This window comes from Lepus europaeus, chromosome 16 (assembly GCF_033115175.1).
Source record: "Lepus europaeus isolate LE1 chromosome 16, mLepTim1.pri, whole genome shotgun sequence".
NCBI lineage: Eukaryota > Metazoa > Chordata > Mammalia > Lagomorpha > Leporidae > Lepus > Lepus europaeus.
Window position 1 is genome coordinate 1,712,924 of NC_084842.1, and position 18,102 is coordinate 1,731,025.

At 63.3% G+C, this 18,102-nt stretch overlaps 1 protein-coding gene across 1 annotated transcript in view; it reads left to right on the forward strand.

The window, feature by feature from the left end:
• ANK1 (ankyrin 1) overlaps positions 1-18,102 on the forward strand; it is a 177,398-nt gene that overhangs the window by 135,328 nt on the left and 23,968 nt on the right. Inside the window, exons 16-35 of the mRNA XM_062213779.1 lie at positions 66-164; positions 3,498-3,695; positions 4,346-4,444; positions 5,314-5,412; positions 5,574-5,672; positions 6,319-6,411; positions 6,616-6,688; positions 7,597-7,620; positions 8,420-8,516; positions 9,463-9,541; positions 11,443-11,540; positions 11,640-11,864; positions 12,454-12,608; positions 12,849-13,060; positions 13,461-13,665; positions 13,931-14,027; positions 14,200-14,428; positions 16,207-16,332; positions 16,432-16,551; positions 17,811-17,886. Of these exons, the coding sequence (XP_062069763.1) occupies positions 66-164; positions 3,498-3,695; positions 4,346-4,444; positions 5,314-5,412; positions 5,574-5,672; positions 6,319-6,411; positions 6,616-6,688; positions 7,597-7,620; positions 8,420-8,516; positions 9,463-9,541; positions 11,443-11,540; positions 11,640-11,864; positions 12,454-12,608; positions 12,849-13,060; positions 13,461-13,665; positions 13,931-14,027; positions 14,200-14,428; positions 16,207-16,332; positions 16,432-16,551; positions 17,811-17,886 (2,503 nt within the window). The remainder of the gene's footprint in view (positions 1-65; positions 165-3,497; positions 3,696-4,345; positions 4,445-5,313; positions 5,413-5,573; positions 5,673-6,318; positions 6,412-6,615; positions 6,689-7,596; positions 7,621-8,419; positions 8,517-9,462; positions 9,542-11,442; positions 11,541-11,639; positions 11,865-12,453; positions 12,609-12,848; positions 13,061-13,460; positions 13,666-13,930; positions 14,028-14,199; positions 14,429-16,206; positions 16,333-16,431; positions 16,552-17,810; positions 17,887-18,102) is intronic.

An 18,102-nucleotide genomic window follows, 5' to 3' on the forward strand; every position in this document is an offset into this window, starting at 1 on the left:
GCCTAACGGGAGAGAGAGCGCACCGGGGTGAGAGCTGCCCTCCTGTGTCTGCCCTGTCCCTGCAGAACGGCCTGACTCCCCTGCACGTGGCTGTCCATCACAACAACCTGGACATCGTCAAGCTGCTGCTGCCCCGGGGCGGCTCCCCGCACAGCCCCGCCTGGGTAAGGCCAGGCCCCGCCCCCGGGGGTGGGGCGCACAGCGGCAGGGGGCGGGGGGCTTGTAGCAGTGGGTTTCCTCGCAGCGTGGGGCCTCCACGTGTTCCGCAGATAGCCGCTCGTCCCTGAGTTGTGTATGCTGGCCGTGGAGGGTCAGGGCGGCCCAGGCCTCCAGGGAACGGTGACCCCCGGGCCTCAGGGACGCGGCTCACGGGCAGGTGCCACAGGGCCCATGTGATGCCAGGGAAGGTGTCCAGGCCAGGGCCCGGAGGAAGGACGCTCGGGGTGTCAGCGGCCGCCCTCACATGCGCCTCCTGCCTGCGTTCTGGCTTTCGGACGGCGGCTTTTTGTACAGAGAGGCCCCGCCGCAAACGGCTCACGGAAATGCAGTGAAAAGCTAACCTGGTCTTGGTGAAAGCTGTCCCTGTACTTTGTGCCAACCCCTTGAATGCATGGAGTTCACCATTTTTTGGCAGCCAAGTACGAGCCTTTTGCAGTCCGCTCGTGTGTTACACAGTAGACACCCATGTAGGGCGCCGGCCCCCCAGCCCAGAGAACCTTGGCCTCCAAGAGGAGCCAGGTGAAGGTGGTGGCAGCAGGTGTCAGGAAGACCAAGGCCAGGGGGAGGCGTCAGGATGGAACCAGCCCCTGCAGGGCCATTTTGGGAAGAGGCTGCCCCCTACAGGTAGGAGATGGTACTGCAGCCCTGCTGACGCAGCTAGCCTGGACCCAGCCATGCACAGGGAGGCGAGAGCTGCAGCCAGGCGTGGGTGACCCCAGGGCACGGCCCTGCAGGGACAGTCAGCATGCAGTCCCTCAGCCTCACCGTATCCGTATGCCGCACACACAGCACCTCCCAGATGCCCTGGGCTCCCGAGTTTGGGTGCCTGCGGCTGCTGTCCCCAAAAAAGCAGCCCAGGGACCCCCCTTCCTCTGACAACCTTCCTCTGAAACCAGAACCAGGTCCCCGATGTTTCAGGGGAGCAAAATCCAAGCGCAGACACCCTCCCCCCACCCCGTGCAGATGTGTCTTGCTTCCGTGGGGAAAAGCAGTCTCCCGGGTAGGCTGGCAATTCTGTAGCATTTCACGTGCAGGTCCGCCTGCCCCCAAACCAGCCTTCTCTGTTCCAGGTTGGATGTCAGTGTGGTCTCTCCGTGAGGAGGGGGAGCTTCTGGGGAGGGGCAGTGGTGGCCTGTGCCTTCTGCAGGCGAGCTCGCCCCAGAGCTCACCCCAGTGCTCGCTGCTCGCACACAGCCGCCCCTGGCCGGACTGCCCAGCCCAGTGCCCTTGGCCTGCTGTCCATCCTGTCTCTGCCTTACCCGGGGCTCCATGGCAGCCTGTGCCCCTCCAGGCCAGCATACCCTCGGCCAGGGCCGGCTGCTCTCCCTGCCAGTGTAGCCGCCCACAGCCACCCTCGTGGCGAGGAACTCAGGCTGAATGATGTAAATGGATTCCGGGTTGCTCAAGTGACTGTCTTCGGCCATGGCAAGAAGTCCTCGTAATCGCTGTCACCTCCTGACAGCAGCGACCCGGGCAGGAGTGCTACACCCGCAGCTTGGTTGTGGGTTCGCCACTCGAGCCAGCCCCACGCTGCAGGCCTGACCCAGTGAACCACACCTTCCGTGCTCTGCTCCCTCTCCCCACGGTGCGGAAACCATTGTGTCTAGTTACTGTGTTATCATCGGAATGCTACTCTTTTTTTTAAGTATTTCATTTATTTATTTGACAGGTAGAGTTCAGACAGTGAGAGGGAGAGACAGAGAGAAAGGTCTTCCTTCTGTTGGTTCACCCCCCAAAATGGCCACAATGGCCGGACTGCACCAATCTGAAGCCAGGAGCCAGGTGCTTCTCCTGGTCTCCCATGTGGGTGCAGGGACCCAAGCACTTGGGCCATCCTCCACTGCCCTCCCGGGCCACAGCAGAGAGCTGGACTGGAAGAGGAGCAACCGGGACTAGAACCTGGCACCCATATGGGATGCTGGTGCCGCAGGTGGAGGATTAACCTAGTGTGCCACTGAGCCAGCTACTTTTGCTTTCGATCACAACCCACAAAGAACCCGCAAGGGACACGAAGAACAGTGTAGTATTTTTCTCATAACCTCATCCAGTGAGGATGAGTGCTGGCATAATGCCTCTTACGTAATTGTTCATAGAAAATGCCTTTTGGAAAGACATATGTATTTATTTGAAGGGAGAGAGAGAAAGAGAGAGAGCGAGAGAGAGAGAGAGAGGTCTTCCATCTTCTGGTTCACTCTCCAGATGGCTGCAATGGCCAGGGCTGGTCCGGGCTGAAGCCAGGATCCAGGGACGTCATCCAGGTCTCCCACGTGGGTACAGGGCTCCAAGCACTTGGGCCATCTTCTGCTGCTTTCCCAGGTGCATTAGCAGGAAGCTGGGTCAGAAGTGGAGCAGCTGGGACTCAAACCCGCAGCCACATGGGATGCCGGCATCACAGGCAGTGGCTTAACCCCTGCACCACAAGGCCTGCCCCCAGCACCTGCATTTTAATAAGGTTCCAAGTGATATGCACAAAGTGGAAGTTTGAGATGCAGGCTCCGGACGCTTTCTGCACTGTCCAGCTTGCTCCGTGGCGCTGTACAGGGCACTTAGCCTCTCTTTACCTAGGAAATGGGTGATTGGAGAAATGCCTGCCGCCGTGCCTTCCACGCTTGGGTGAAACCACAGACTGCCACCACACTGCCACCTATCTGCAGGCTGCGGAATGGCAGCCTCTGCGCTGCCAGCCCTGTCAACCTGGCAAGGTGGCATGGTGGGTACCCTGGCCAAGCTCCTTTACCTTGTCTGGGAGTTCCGGGGCCTCCCACACCAGAGCACTGCAAAACAACATGGAGGATTCTCACTCCTGCACTGTGATTTCGGAGAGCTCTTCCACGAAATTATCTGATGTCACACACCTAGGGACTCTGAGGAATGGACCAGGTCAATGTGATTATCCACGTTTAACAGTGTTTGGAAGACGCACAGGGAAGCCTGGGTCACTGACCGCCCCTCACACACACACACACACACACATGCTGATGGCTTGTGGACAGTGGACCAAGGACCAGCTCCCCAGGGCCCTGAAACATCTTGAATCTCCATTCCAGTCGTGGGAAGGAGGTAGCGGCAGTCTGTAGGCTGTCTGGGCTTTGGCAGGTGACAGCGCTGCCCGCTCAGCTGTTGGCCAGGGCTCAGTAACAGGAAGCAGAGGGTAGAAGAAGGCAGAGGCATGCTGGCTGCACAGTGTGTGTGTGTGTGTGTCCACTCACACTGCCCCCCCAGGGGGGCCGTCAGCTCAGCGTGGCTGTGACCCGGCCCCCCGGCAACTTCCCTTGCAGAACGGCTACACCCCTGTGCACATGGCCGCCAAGCAGAACCAGATGGAGGTGGCCCGCAGCCTGCTACAGTACGGGGGCTCGGCGAACGCCGAGTCTGTGCAAGGCGTGACCCCCCTGCACCTGGCCGCCCAGGAGGGCCACACAGACATGGTGGCCCTGCTCCTGTCCAAGCAAGCCAACGGCAACCTGGGCAACAAGGTAGGCTGTCCCTGGGCCTTGCCCGGTGGCCTTGCTGTGCGTCGGCGTCAGCTGATGCCGAGCGAGATCTGCAGAGTTGCTGGGGTGGGAGTGTGTGTGATGGCAGAGCGCAGAGCAACGAGCTGGGGGGCTATCGCTTAACTCCCGGGCTCCCCGAGGAGTTGGGGGCGGTTCTTACAGATGGAGTTGGAGCTGAGAGGTGCATGATCAGCTAGTGTCCAGTTCCTGATTGGTCAGTGGCGCTCGTGCCTTCCTCTGATTGGGCAGCGATGCCAGGCAGTTCAGGGAAGTTTTATGGTGGCAGGGTGGGCTCCAGTTGGTCAGGGGGAGGGGTTACGTGTAAGTGGTGGCTACCCAGAATTCCCCTGCCTGGACTGGAGTTCCCTGAACAAACCCCTCTGGACAGCACCGGCCCTGCAGGGTTTTATCTACGGGAGAAACAAAGGACTCACTGAGCCTGGATCCAGCCGTCCACTCCCACAACCCAGCAGATTCCCTCTGGTCCAGGACAGACAAGGACACCCCAGGCTAAAGGGGATGCAGAGGAGGCTGGGTCCCGCCTTCCCGTCCCAGGCAGAGGCTGCGGAGTCTGCCCCCCCGGCGCCCACCGTCTTTGCAGCCGAGAGCTGTGAACGCCTTTTTCTTTCCAGAGTGGACTCACACCCCTCCATCTGGTGGCACAGGAAGGCCACGTGCCGGTGGCAGACGTGCTGATCAAACACGGTGTCCTGGTCGACGCCACCACCCGGGTAAGGCAGGTGGCCCCGGGCTCCAACGCCCCACCTTGCATGCCTGGGTGGGCGTGGTCTGTCCCAGTGGTCACCTCCCTCCCCTGCAGAGCGTCCCTTGCAGGAAGCTTTGGGTCCCCCACAGGACCCTCGGGGGCACTTTCTGCTCTGCCGCCTCCTAGGGCTGGCAGGGGGAACTGCAAGACACCAGTCCCGATCGTGTCCCATCCCAGTTGGGAATTTAAGGACCTTTGGCAGGACCGCTGAGGATCCCAGAGCCGTCCATTGCACGAGGTGCGGCTTGCGGGGCCCATGTTAAGTCTGTGCCTGGAGTCCGGCGCCAGCTCCCCAGGGGCGCCTGGGGCCAAAGAGCTCCTGAGCCCTGGCTTGTCAGCCCCCAGAGGCTGCGTGAAAACACTCAGCAGGACCGGCTCCTGGGACGTTGGCTCCCCTACAGCCACGCGGGCGGATACACGCCACGCCCGCGCTGGAGCAGGTGGTGCAAACTGCTCCCCTGGCCTCACACCTGGAGCTTCAGGCTGCTCCTGGGGTCAGCCGCCCATCCCCATCTCAGGGCCTGGCCGCTGCCCTTCCTGGGTTCCGGACCACCGCGCTCCTGGGTCCGCTCCGAGTGTGGCCGTGGTCTCAGGCCCCTCCGTGTTCCCTCTCTGCTGTACGTGGATGGCCTCACTCACCTGCAAGGCCTCCCGCTGACCCTGGTGCTGATGGCCCCAGTCGCTCACACGCCCCTCAGCCTGTGCAGCCTGAAGCCCCCGCCCCCGCCCCTCCCGGGCCAGGGCATCCGGCCGGCTCCAGCTCCAGCTGTCACCTCGGAGAGCTGCTCACTCACAGGGCTCTCCCGCCCGTGGCTCCCCTCCCCTGCCTTCCAGATGGGGTACACCCCTCTCCACGTGGCCAGTCACTACGGAAACATCAAGCTGGTGAAATTCCTGCTGCAGCACCAGGCAGATGTCAACGCCAAGACCAAGGTGGGCCATGGGCGCCGCTGTGGCTTTTCAGGCCTTGGCTCTGAGGGAGGAGACGGGGGGGGGGGGGGTAGGACACGTGTGCTCCTGCGACCCGTGGTAGACCAGCAGGCCGCAGGGTCTGGGCGGCTCCCTCTGTAACCAAACGCCACACCGTGTTACAGCTGGGATACAGCCCCTTGCACCAGGCGGCCCAGCAAGGACACACAGACATCGTGACTCTGCTGCTAAAGCATGGAGCTTCCCCCAACGAGGTCAGCTCGGTGAGTGCCGTCCGAGGCGTCCCTTGGGTGCCCCAGGGTGGGCGCTGTGGCGAGCTGCTGTTTCCCCCCGGCTGCTGTGTGTTTCTGTCTCGGGCACATGGAGCAGGTCTCGGTACGGTAATGCAGGGCTCGGGTGGACCTGGGTGGTGAAGGCGCAAGTGCAGGTTCAGGTTAGATGTCTCCATGGGGCTTGGGTGGCCACACCCACTGGGCTGTGTCTGCCGGGAGCCCAAGGGCACATCCTGCACACGGAAATATGAAAAAAGCCTCCGTGTCCACCAGAGTGGGAAATACGCTGCCGCCCGCTGCCTGGTGACCGGTGGCCACTGAGGGCCTGAGCGGAGCTCGCTCGATGTGTGGATTACAGCGGCTCTTGTGCTCCGTGGCCGGCATCCACAGGACGGGCACTGGGAGCAGTGAGCCCCACCTGCCCTCACGCTCTTGGGATCACACTGGATGGCAGAGGTCTCCCTGGCCTGGCCCAGTGTCCCCGCCCCCTCGTCCCCAGGCCACACCCCAGGCTGCAGGTGCAGTCCCACCCCCACGTCCAGTCTCAGATGCACATCATGCTCTTGGCAGCGGCACCCAGGGCGGGCGCTCCTGGAAGGCGCACGGTGCCCTGAGCCGGCTCTGCCCTTCCTCCCAGAACGGAACCACTCCTCTGGCGATAGCCAAGCGCCTGGGCTACATCTCCGTGACAGACGTGCTGAAGGTGGTTACGGACGAGACGAGCGTGGTGGTACGTCCACGGCCCCGGCGCCGCTCCACGCGTGCAGGGCTCCCCGGGGCGGGGGGACAGGGAAGGGCTGGGCCACTGGGGGGGGGGGGGGCAGGTTGGCTTTCCTTGCCCGCTCCTGTCCTCACAGGGGCCAGGCAGCTGCTGGGCTGGTGCATCGGGTCCCTGCCCGGTTTGGGCTGACTTCCCTGCTTTCTCTCGGTGCAGCTGGTTGGTGACAAGCATCGGATGAGTTTCCCGGAGACGGTGGATGAGGTCCTGGACGTGTCTGAAGATGAAGGTGAAGTGTGGGCGGGACTTCCTGCTGTCCCCACCCCAGAGTCCTGCAGAGACTCTGCTTTGTGCAAACAGCTGTTGTCAAGTGAGAGAGAAAGAGAGAGAGAGAAAGAGAGGTGTCTTCCATCTGCTGGCTCACTCCCCAGATGGCTGCAACAACCAGAGCTGGGCTGATCCGAAGCCAGGAGCCAGGAGCTTCTTCTGGGTCTACACGTGGGTGCAGGGGCCCAAGGACTTGGGCCATCTTCTGCTGTTTTCCCAGGCCATCAGCAGGGAGCGAGATGGGAAGTGGAGCAGCCGGGACTCAAACCTGTGCCCATATGGGATGCCCGTGCCGCAGGCGGAGCCTTAGCAGGCTGCACCAGAGCACTGGCCCCCAGATGTGTTCCTGTAGTATAGCCCAGAGAGGGAAGTTTAAAATCAAGTGCGGTTTTGAAAACGTGTACCTGTGTATCACGCGTGTGGTTCAAATCGGAACACCAGCGATCTGGGAGGAGCTATTGTAAAATTCTGCCAGGTGCTGTCCGAACGCTTTGAGTAGATCTTCGGCGGGCCACTAAGAGCCTGTGAGACTGAATGCCTTTTAGTCAGTGGCTGTTCTGACACCGCCTCGGGGGCCACTATTACGCCTCCGCTGTAGTTCCCACTTCTACCAGCTGTCCCGTGCTCCGGGGTTCCTCCTGCCCCCAGTAAGCCTTATTTCCCTGCTTCAGTTTGTGGGGAGCCCTCATGGTGTGGGGGGGAGGGGCGGCTGGACCGATGAGCCCCCGCCCAGCCCCGCCCCCGTGTGGGCAACTTTGCCACCTCCGCCTTCCTTGCGTCCCCCTGTGATAGTGGATGAGGTCCCTCTGGGTTGAACCAACGTCCGCGCTGTCTGTCCTTGCTTCAACTTGGCTCTTCTTTGCTTTCCAGGCACTGCTCACATATCTATAATGGGTATGAAATGTTTTCTGTTCCCTGTGAGCTTCCTCACCAGAGCGCATTTCACCCCAAGCCCTCACTAACCCACCCCTGCTTCCCATCCCCCTCGAGCCGGGACCCTGGGCCACGCCGGAAGTCCCTCCCAGGAGCGCCACGCCCTGTCCATGTCTGTCTGTGCCCATGCCGCCGTGTCTGTGACCATAACTGCATGAGCTGTCCTGGTTCCATTGTCAGCTCCAGATCACAAAGCCGGGCTCTGGCTGCCCAGTGGCAGCAGGTGATAGGCTCAAGGTCAAGGGCTCCGGGTCATCCCAGGAGAGGGACACAGAGAGGCAGTCTGGGGGCAGGCAGCTGACTGCACCTGTGGCTTGAACCTCTTTGTAATGAGCTTTGGAAATAATGAGGTTTCGGCTACCATGGTTACCGAAAACAGAAACACAACTCGTGGCAGCCCTTCCAAAGGAGTGGGTTCAAATGCAGTGTCGCTCACTCACCCCTGCAGAGCGCGGGGGGGGGGGCGCTGAAAAGGGGAACCATGGCCCCTTCTGTGGTGTCGCCCCCACCCCGAAAGGGCTGCCTGGCAGTGCAATTGTGAAGTGGGGAAAGCGCTGGCTGGCTCCTACAAAGCCTAAGATGTTGGAGGCTGGGCTGCCCCGGTGGGAGGAAGGGGACTGGTGGTCCCCGTGGGGCCCCAGGCACTTCCTCCCCTCCTCAGGAGCAAGCAGGTGCGATTTGGAGCAGGAAGAGCGCTTGCTCAGAGGCGACAGGAACGCTGTCTCCGCCTGGTGGCTCACGGAACCTTGGGTCTTTCCAGGGGAAGAGCTTGGGGGCTCCAAGGCCGAGAAGCCGGATGCCAGGGAGTTGGATGAGGAGAAGGAGCTGCTGGACTTCGTGCCAAAGCTCGACCAAGTGTAAGAGGGGTCACCCGGGCGCGGTGTGGGCGCGAGGGCCGAGGGGCCGCCTTGGAATCCAGAGCAGAGAGCCAGGGTGCTGGGCACCAGTCCCGAGCAGGCCAGGCCGCGCCGACAGAGACAGGGGCTGAGTCGCACGTTTCCCGGGCCAGAGTGGGGCTCCATCTGCCCACGAGGGTTGTCAAGTTACAGAGGAGAGGCAGCAAGAGTGGGGGGCACTTGGTAAGGGGAGCAGGTCCCTCGGCCAAGCTGCAAGGTCATGGGCGCCCAGAGGCAAGAGGACAGAAGGGCTTCGAGGGCAGCTCCAGGGCACCCGCACAGGGGCCAGAGCAGTGAGGGCCGTGACGGGGCAGGCGCACAGGGGCCAGAGCAGCGAGGGCCGTGACGGGGCAGGCGCGCAGGGGCCAGGCACAGCGAGGGCCGTGACGGGGCAGGCGCGCAGGGGCCAGAGCAGCGAGGGCCGTGACGGGGCAGGCGCTCAGGGGCCAGGCACAGCGAGGGCCGTGACGGGGCAGGCGCGCAGGGGCCAGAGCAGCGAGGGCCATGACAGGGCAGGCGCGCAGGGGCCAGAGCAGCGAGGGCCGTGACGGGGTAGGCGCGCAGGGGCCAGAGCAGCGAGGGCCGTGACGGGGCAGGCGCGCAGGGGCCAGAGCAGCGAGGGCCATGACAGGGCAGGCGCGCAGGGGCCAGAGCAGCGAGGGCCGTGACGGGGCAGGCGCGCAGGGGCCAGAGCAGCGAGGGCCGTGATGGGGCAGGCGCGCAGGGGCCAGAGCAGCGAGGGCCATGACAGGGCATGCATGCAGGGGACCAGGCGCAGTGAGGGCCGTGATGGGGCACGTGCACAGGGGCCAGAGCAGCAAGGGCCATGACAGGGCACGCATGCAGGGGACCAGGCGCAGCGAGGGCCGTGATAGGGCTCACGAGGAGCCACCTCCTTTGCTGGCAGGGTGGAGTCTCCAGCCATCCCCAGGATCCCGTGTGTCACGCCGGAGACCGTGGTGATCCGTTCGGAGGAGCCAGAGCAGGTAAGAAGGAAGGTCCCAGCCTCCGATGTCCTCCTAGCCCGGGCAAGGGAGCCCCGGGATGTGGGCAGCTGTGAGCCGAGCCGCAGGGGCCTGGGAAGGGCTCCCGGCATGCGCAGAGCACCTCGGCCACCATGCTGGCCGTCGCAGGTCAACCATATGGGTCTGGGGGCACGTGTGGTATGACAGACGCCCAGCGCTGAGCGTGGCTGAGTTCTCGCGCCACAGCTCCGGCTCCACCGGCCACAGCCCACGGCACGCACACTGCTGGACCCAAGGTGGCCGTAGGGGAGCTGCACAGGGCCCTGTGCCCCTTTGCATTGCCGTCTGCAGAAGCGGGAGAGTTTCATCTCAGCTTCCGCAACGGCACGTTGGAAGCTGGAAAGCCAACACACAGGGGGCGCGCCTGCCACGGAGCCCCGTGCGCCCCAGCAGCTGCCTTTGGAGCTTCCTGAATTTGTGCCCCCCCCCCCCAGAAAAGTAGGACGGGGTGGTTTAGAACAATGTAACACCGCCTAGCTTCCTTAAGCACTTTGTTCCAGGGCGAGGGAATTTTCCAGAAAAGCAGTGCAGGGCTTGAGGCTGAGCACGGCCACCCAAGGCTCTGTTTCCTTGCAAAGCCGGTGGCTGCCCTCTGGTGCAAAGCAGCACCGTAGCCAGGGCTGGCCAGCTGTGCCGCTGTCCCTCGTCCTACTCGCTGGGGTCTCTCTGTGACCATGGGATGCTGGGGTGTCTGAGAGAAGGCGGTGTGGCTGTGTTCCTGCTGGGGCGTACTCCTGGGATACGAGAGAGAACCAGCCCTGACAGCTGTGTCTGGCTGTTCTTCAACCAACTTTTTCTCCCTCTCTTTTTTAAAGCTTTATTTGAGAGAGAGAGAGAGAGAGAGAGAGAGAGAGAGAGAGAGAGAGAACTTTTTCTCCCTCTCTTTTTTAAAGCTTTATTTGAGAGAGAGAGAGAGAGAGAGAGAGAGAGAGAGAGATCTTCCATCTGCTGGTCCTCTCCCCAAATGGCCGCAACAGCCAGAGCTGGGCCAGACCAAAACCGGAACCTGGAACTCCATCCGGGTCTCCCATGAGGCTGCAGGGGCCCAAGCACTTGGGCCATCCTCTGCTGCTTTCCCTGGTACATTAGCAGGAAGCTGGATCAGAAGTAGAGCAGCCGGGACTCGAACCAGCGCCCAACATGGGATACCAGCATTGTAGGCAGCAGCTTCACCTGCTGCACCACAGCACCGGGCTGGGCTTGGCCAAGCACTCAAGCCAGCAGGTGCCTCCTGGACTCCTGCCGGGGGCCAGCAGTGGCAGGACCAGCTGGCAAGAGCAGGCTCGGTCACGGGAGGCCAGTTAGCACAGAACGCAGAAAGGGCCAGGAGCCGGGTGCACCCTTGCCTGATGTGGGTTTTCCCGGAGTGACTTGGACCAGCAGAGGCTTCTTGGAGGTGGCAAGACCTGAGAAAGGGGTAGGGTTGGACCAACAAAGGAGAGAAGCAAGGCCTCATGGGCCCCGGGAAAGCCTGAGAGAGAGCAGAACCAAGAGTCGATGCAGAGGCTCTGAGGTCAGACTGATGCCCGAGGCAGCCTGTGTCTGTGTGGCTGCGATGCTCCATGGGAAGCCCTGAAGAGCACTCTGCTCCCGTGTCCCAGATGCCTCCGGGGCAGGGAGGCTCTCGGTGATGGAGCAAGGGACCAGGGCCAGCCTGCCCCACAGGGAGCGCCCCCACTGGGCAGAGCCGGGGCATGTACAAGGGCGTCGGTCCCTGAGCCAGGCTGCAGAGTGGGCTCCTGCTCTGTCCCTTCCCAAGCTCTAGCCAGGACTTGCTCCTGGACTCCGGGAACGCCGTGGGCTGGGGTCTGGCAGGCCGGGGTGTGGCGGCCCCTCCCACAGGCCTTTCCTCCTCTCGCCAGGCCTCTAAAGAGTATGATGAAGACTCACTCATCCCCAGCAGCCCAGCCACAGAGACCTCAGACAACATCAGCCCCGTGGCCAGTCCGGTCCACACAGGGTGAGTGGCGCAGGACCCCAGGGCCTCCTCCTGCTCTCCCCGTCCCTGGGAGGGGTGTGGACGCCCAACACGCACCTGCTCGCTCGCTCGCACCCCCAGGTTCCTGGTGAGCTTCATGGTGGACGCCCGGGGGGGCTCGATGAGGGGCAGTCGCCACAACGGACTCAGAGTGGTTATCCCGCCGCGCACGTGCGCCGCCCCCACGCGCATCACCTGCCGCCTGGTGAAGCCCCAGAAGCTGAGCACGCCGCCGCCGCTGGCCGAGGAGGAGGGCCTGGCCAGCAGGATCATCGCCCTGGGGCCCACAGGGGCCCAGTTCTTGAGGTGAGGAGCCTCCGGGGTCCCCGCCCCGCTCCTCCATCTCACAGTCGCCGCCCCCAGAGATGATGTGGTGCCCGGGTCTTGGCTGACGCAGACCGGGGTGTCTCCTTCAGGCACTGGAGGGTGGGGGAGACGTGGGATAGCCCGTGGCCTCCCACCGCTGTGCCCCATCCGGGTTCTCACTGCCGTGGGCAGAGCAGCTTGCAGTGGGCGGTGGGCGGCATCCTTGGTTCTCTCTCAAGGGGGCCCAGAGGACGGGCTTGATGGCTGCAGACGGGGGCCCTGGGCACAGACGGGTAGGGGTGTATGTCTGGGGGTGTCAGGTGGGGTCTCAGTGTTAGCCATGGGGGCCGCCCACAAGAGAGCCCCCTGTGAAATGAGACTGGGCCAGAGTTGGCCAGAGGGTAGGGGGAGCCGTGGAGCCCAGGGCAGGCCTGTCCACTGTCGTACCTGCTGCCCACAGAGGCCTGCGCCGGGGCCGTGGGACCCCCTTCTCCCTGCGGCAGGGCCCATCCCGCTGCCATCCCCTCCAGTGGCCCCCGAGCCGGGGCGCAGTGAGCGCCTTGTCCACCGCCCGCTGTCCCCGCCGCAGCCCTGTGATCGTGGAGATCCCCCACTTCGCCTCGCACGGCCGCGGGGACCGGGAGCTCGTGGTTCTGAGGAGCGAGAACGGCTCAGTGTGGAAGGAGCACAAGAGCCGCTACGGAGAGAGCTACCTGGACCAGATCCTCAGTGGCGTGGACGAAGGTACCAGGGCCCAGGATCCATCCCGGAGCGGCGGCGTGTGGGGGTGGGGGTCGGGCTGTAAGGGCCCCTTGAGTTTGGGGAGGCGCAGATCCCAGGACCTGTGCGTGGTGCTCGGTCCCCGCCCGCAGCCCGCATCTCCTGGCTGGGCCCTGTGCTCCTCCGGCACCTGGGAGGAGACGGCGGCCCGGCTGTGCCCGCTGTGCCCGCTGTGCCTGGCGTGACGAGCGTGTGTGGCCACAGAGCTGGGCAGCCTGGAGGAGCTGGAGAAGAAGCGCGTGTGCCGCATCATCACCACCGACTTCCCGCTGTACTTCGTGATCATGTCGCGGCTGTGCCAGGACTACGACACCATCGGCCCCGAGGGCGGGGCCCTCCAGAGCAGGCTGGTGCCCCTGGTGCAGGCCACCTTCCCGGAGAACGCCGTCACCAAGAGGGTGAAGCTGGCTCTGCAGGTGACGCCCCCGGCGGGGAGGGCAGAACAAGCGGGGGCAGGGACCCCCCCAGTAGACCCCCACCCCTCCCTACCGTCACCGAGGGTGAAGCTGGCTCTGCAGGTGACGCCCCCCGGCCGGGGGCAGGACCAGAACAGGCGAGAGCTGCCCCCCCCCGGGACCTCCCTACCACCTCCCTGCAATGCCGCACAGGGCCCAGGTTGGAGCTTCAGGCTCCGAAGTTGGATGGGGAGCAAGACCCTGAGTCCTGGAACCACACTGATGTCTGGAATGAGATGCACAGGACAAGGGGCGAGAAGGGGCTGGAAGGGGCTGGGCCGCCAACGAGCCGTGTGGTCAGCAGTGGCGGTGCCACCTCTGCTGAGTGGGGCTGAGCCTCCTTGCCTCTGGCTGCTCGCAGGCCCAGCCCGTCCCCGATGAACTGGTCACCAAACTCCTGGGCAACCAGGCCACCTTCAGCCCCATTGTCACCGTGGAGCCCAGGCGCCGGAAGTTCCACCGCCCCATCGGGCTGCGGATCCCGCTGCCACCTTCCTGGACGGACAACCCCAGGGACAGCGGAGAGGGAGACACCACCAGCCTGCGCCTGCTCTGCAGCGTCATCGGTGAGTGGCGCCCCCTGGCGTCCGTCTTATTTTCCCCGGCAGCAGGAGGCAGGGAGACCTGAAGCTTTGTTGGCTTCCCCGGGTGAGCGTGCTCCTCCGAGGGAGGACCCCCCCCCAGGAGGAGGAGCAGAGAACTGGCCCGCGTGGTCCGCACTGCAGGCCAGACACGCCACCTCTGCCCTGCTCGCCAGGGCCTGCGTTGGGGTGGGCTCCGCGCTCCAGCCCCCCCCAGCCCCTCCCCAGCCCGTTTGCGCTGCTGTTGCAGGAGGAACGGACCAAGCCCAGTGGGAAGATATAACAGGAACAACCAAGCTCGTATATGCCAACGAGTGTGCCAACTTCACCACCAACGTGTCGGCCAGGTGGGCCTCGGCCCCGCGCCTGCAGGGTGCCATCCTCCTGCCCCGCCCCCCCTGCCCGTGCTCACTGGGTGGGAGGGTGGTGGGTGGAGGGTGTCCTGTGTCTGCACCTGCGCCTAGAGCGCCAGGCGGTGGCACCCAGGCTGGTCCCACACATCCTGGCCTCCGTCCGCAGGTTCTGGCTGTCGGACTGTCCTCGGACGGCCGAGGCCGTGAACTTCGCCACCATGCTGTACAAGGAGCTCACCGCCGTGCCCTACATGGCCAAGTTCGTCATCTTCGCCAAGATGAACGAGCCGCGGGAAGGGCGGCTGCGCTGCTACTGCATGACGGACGACAAGGTGGACAAGACCCTCGAGCAGCACGAGAACTTCGTGGAGGTGGCCCGGAGCAGGGACATAGAGGTACAGCCTGCAGGGCCCTGTGTGCCCTCCCAGGACAGTGGCTCTGGAAAGCCAAGGCCCAGGGCAGCCAGGAAATCCCTCGTCTTGGGATTGATTGATTGGTTTGAAAGGTGGAGTGACAGAGGGGGCCAAAGAGAGAATCTTCCATTTGCTGGTTCACTCCCCAGATGGCCACAATGTCCAGGGTTGGGCCAGGCGGAAGCCAGGAGCCTGGAGCTCCATCCAGGTCTCCCACGTGGGTGCAGGGGCCCAAGCACTTGGGCCATCTTCAGCTTCCTTCCCAGGTGCATTAGCAGGGAGCTGGATCGGAAGTGGAGGAGCTGGGAACCAGACAGGTGCTCTCCTATCAGATGCCGGCACTGAAGGGGGTGGCCCAACGCACTGTGCCACAGCTCTAGCCCTGGGAGTGGGTGTTTATTGCTCTCCTTGAGGCCAGGCGTGACCGAGGGTGCTCCCCCTGCATAATGTCACCTAGCTGTGTGTGTGTGTGTGTATGTGTGTGTGAATCCCCAGTGTGCAAGCAGACAGGGCCTGATGGGTGATTCAGGGACTAGCCCAAGGCCGCACAGCTGAGCGAACGGCGGAGACAGGGTCAGCGTCAGGAGTCGGGCCCCGGAGGCTGCGCTGTGGGTCCCAGGTGGGGAAGCCGGGGGAGGGCTGGATGAGCTACCTGAGCAGCCAAGGGATGTGGCCCCATGCTGACACAGTCACAGAGGCTGGCGGCAGGGTCTGTGCAGGGTCTTCCTGGGGATGGCTGAGGCCCAGGAAAAGAGAGAGGGGCTGGACCCTCTGCAGGTCCCGTCTGGTCCTGCCCCAGGCACTGAGGGGGAAGCAAGTACGAGGGTGGCTCAGCAAGTCGGCAGCGAACAGAATTTAAAGATAAGTTTGGGGCAGGCATTTTGGCCTCGTGGTTAAGGTGCCCAGGTTTGAATCCCAGCTCCAGCTTCCTGCAGAGCCTGGGACGGCTCAAGTAGCGGTGTTCCTGCCATCCACGTGGAGACCTGGGCTGAGTTCCCCGCTCCCAGCTTCGGCCCCCCGACGTTGCAAGCATTTGGGAAGTGAACTGGCAGATGGCAGTGCGTGCTTTCTCTCTTTCAAATAAATAAATAAGCAAATATTTTTAGAGAGAAGTTTATTTTCGTACACAAAAAAATTCAAGTTTATTTTGGTACGAAAAATATTTAACACTATGCATATTTTTTTCATAATATGCATGTTCCATGAATTTTTTTGAGAGGCAGAGAGATGGATAGTGGGGGGGGGGGGTGTGTGTGAGAGAGAGAGAGAGATATCTTCCATCTGCAGGTTCACTCCCCGAGTGGCTTCAACAGCCGGGGCTGGGCCAGGCTGAATCAGGAGCCAGGAGCTTCATCTGGGTCTCCCACGTGGGCGCCGGGGGGCCCAGGGACTTGGGCCCTCCTCCACTGCTTTTCCAGACACATTAGCAGGGAGCTAGATCAGAAATGGAATAGCTGGGACTCGAACCAGCGCTCCTAGGGGATGCCAGCGTCCCAAGCAGCAGCTTAACCCGCTGCACCGCGGTGCCGGTACCGGCCCCAGGTTAAACATTTCTGGACGGCGGCGTTAAGCCAGGTTCAGGTTTTCTCAGGAGCCGCGTGGAATCCTGGCGGTGTTCTGGCTCGGTCAGCTCCCCAGGCTCTCACAGATTCCTGCTGGCTTCCCCAGAGCCTAGTGGGCGTCTTAGGACAGGGCCCCAGGCCGCGCAGCCGGGTGCTGGGCACCCCCCTCTGACGCCAGGTCTGCCTCTCGCCCTGCAGGTCTTGGAGGGGACGCCCCTGTTCGCAGAGCTCTCTGGGAACCTGGTGCCCGTCAAAAAGGCCGCACAGCAGCGCAGCTTCCTCTTCCAGTCCTTCCGCGAGAACCGGCTGGCCATCCCCGTGAAGGTGCCCACGCCAGCGCCGTTGCCCGCCTCTGCCCGGGGCTGGGACGTGTGGGAGGCCGCGGCCCCATCCCTGACGCCCCCTCTCGTGTGCTCGGGTTAGGTGCGCGACAGCAGTCGGGAGCCGGGAGGGTCCCTGTTGTTCCTGCGCAAGGCCATGAAGTACGAGGACGCCCAGCACATCCTCTGCCACCTCAACATCACCATGCCCCCCTGCACCAAGGTGGGCGCCCGCGCCTCCCGCTGCCGTGCGCTCCCCAGCCGGGGGGGGACGCTGCTCTTCCAGGACCTTAGCCTGAGGCCTTGGCAGGAAAGCAGGGGCCTTAGCCTGGGGCCTTGGCAGGGAAGCAGGCCCCGTGTTGTGCAGGCTGGTGAGCTCTCCCAGAGGTAAAGGAACCCTGCTGGCATCCCCCTGCGTGCCCTGGACAAGAGGCCCGCGAGGCGTGCGTGTGTGGTCAGGCTGGGCAAGGGCTCCCGGCCAGAGACCCCCTCGCCACCAGACCACCACTCCCCTGCTTATCTGGGGCCTGAAGGAAAGGTCCCCAGTGTCTCCAGCCACGGCCGGCACCCAGGGCTTTGAGCTCGGCCAAGGCTCGTGGCCATGTGGGATCACTCGGTGGGTACCTGTGAGTGCATGTCAGCGGGGCCCTGGCCGTGGCCGTGTCCCCAAATGTCCCCGGTTCTTGTGGTCTTCCTACCTTGGCTGCTAAGCCAGAAAAGAAGCAAGGTTGCTTCGTACGCCCACGGCTCTTTGCTCTTCTTTTTGGGGATGAGAGCGAACCTGTCTCCCTTAGAGGGAGGATTTCTCTCTCTCTCTCTCTCTCTCTCTCTCTCTCTCTCTCTCTCTCTCTCTTTAAGATTTATTCATTTATTTGAGAGGCAGAGTCACAGAGAGAGAGAAAGACAGAAAGAGAGAGGTCTTCCATCCGCATTCACTCCCCAGATGGCTGCAATGGCTGGAGCCAAGCCAATGTGAAGCCAGGAGCCAAAGGCCCCTCCGGGTCTCCCATGTGGGTGCAGGGTCCCAAGCACTTGGGCCATCTTCCACTGCTTTCCCAGGCGCACTAGCAGGGAGCTAGATTGGAAGTGGAGCAGGCAGGACTCGAACTGGTGCCCATATGGGATTCTGGCACAACAGCTGGAGGCCTAACCTGCTACGCCACAGCACTGGCCCCTAGAGGATTTCTTTCGCACGGCCTCCAGCCAGCGTCTGGTGCCCTTCGGCAGGGTCCCAGCACCCAGCCTTAGGCCAGTGTTCGGATTAATTCAAGAAAGGAAAAACTCCAGCCCTGCTGTTCCTCGGTGTGCCCGTCAGTGAAATGGGACTGATAAGAGCACCCGCCTCGGGCGCTGTGGGGACGCGTGAAACAGGGCCTCACACACGGCAGGGATGAGTGAGGAAGTGTGGGGTCTCATCCTCTTCCTCCCCTCGTCCCTCTCCCTCGCCCCCTCCCCCATGGCATGCTTTGTCTTCCTCTGCAGGGGGGCGGAGGTGAGGACAGGAGGAGGACCTTGACCCCGCTGGCCCTGAGATACAGCATCCTCAGTGAGACTCCAGGTAGGAGCTCAGTGCCACCCCACCTGCCACCTGGCCTGGGCGTGCCCAGCCAGCTCACTCCCTGCTTCCTGGCCAGGACCCTGGGGCCGCCGACGCAGTGGACGGAGCCCGGCTGGGAGAGCCTTGGACTCGGGCCTGCCCCGGCCAGGCCAGGCTCCGCCCTCAAGCCAGCGACCTGAGCATCCGTCCACCGAGGGGTGGGGAGGGAGTTGCACC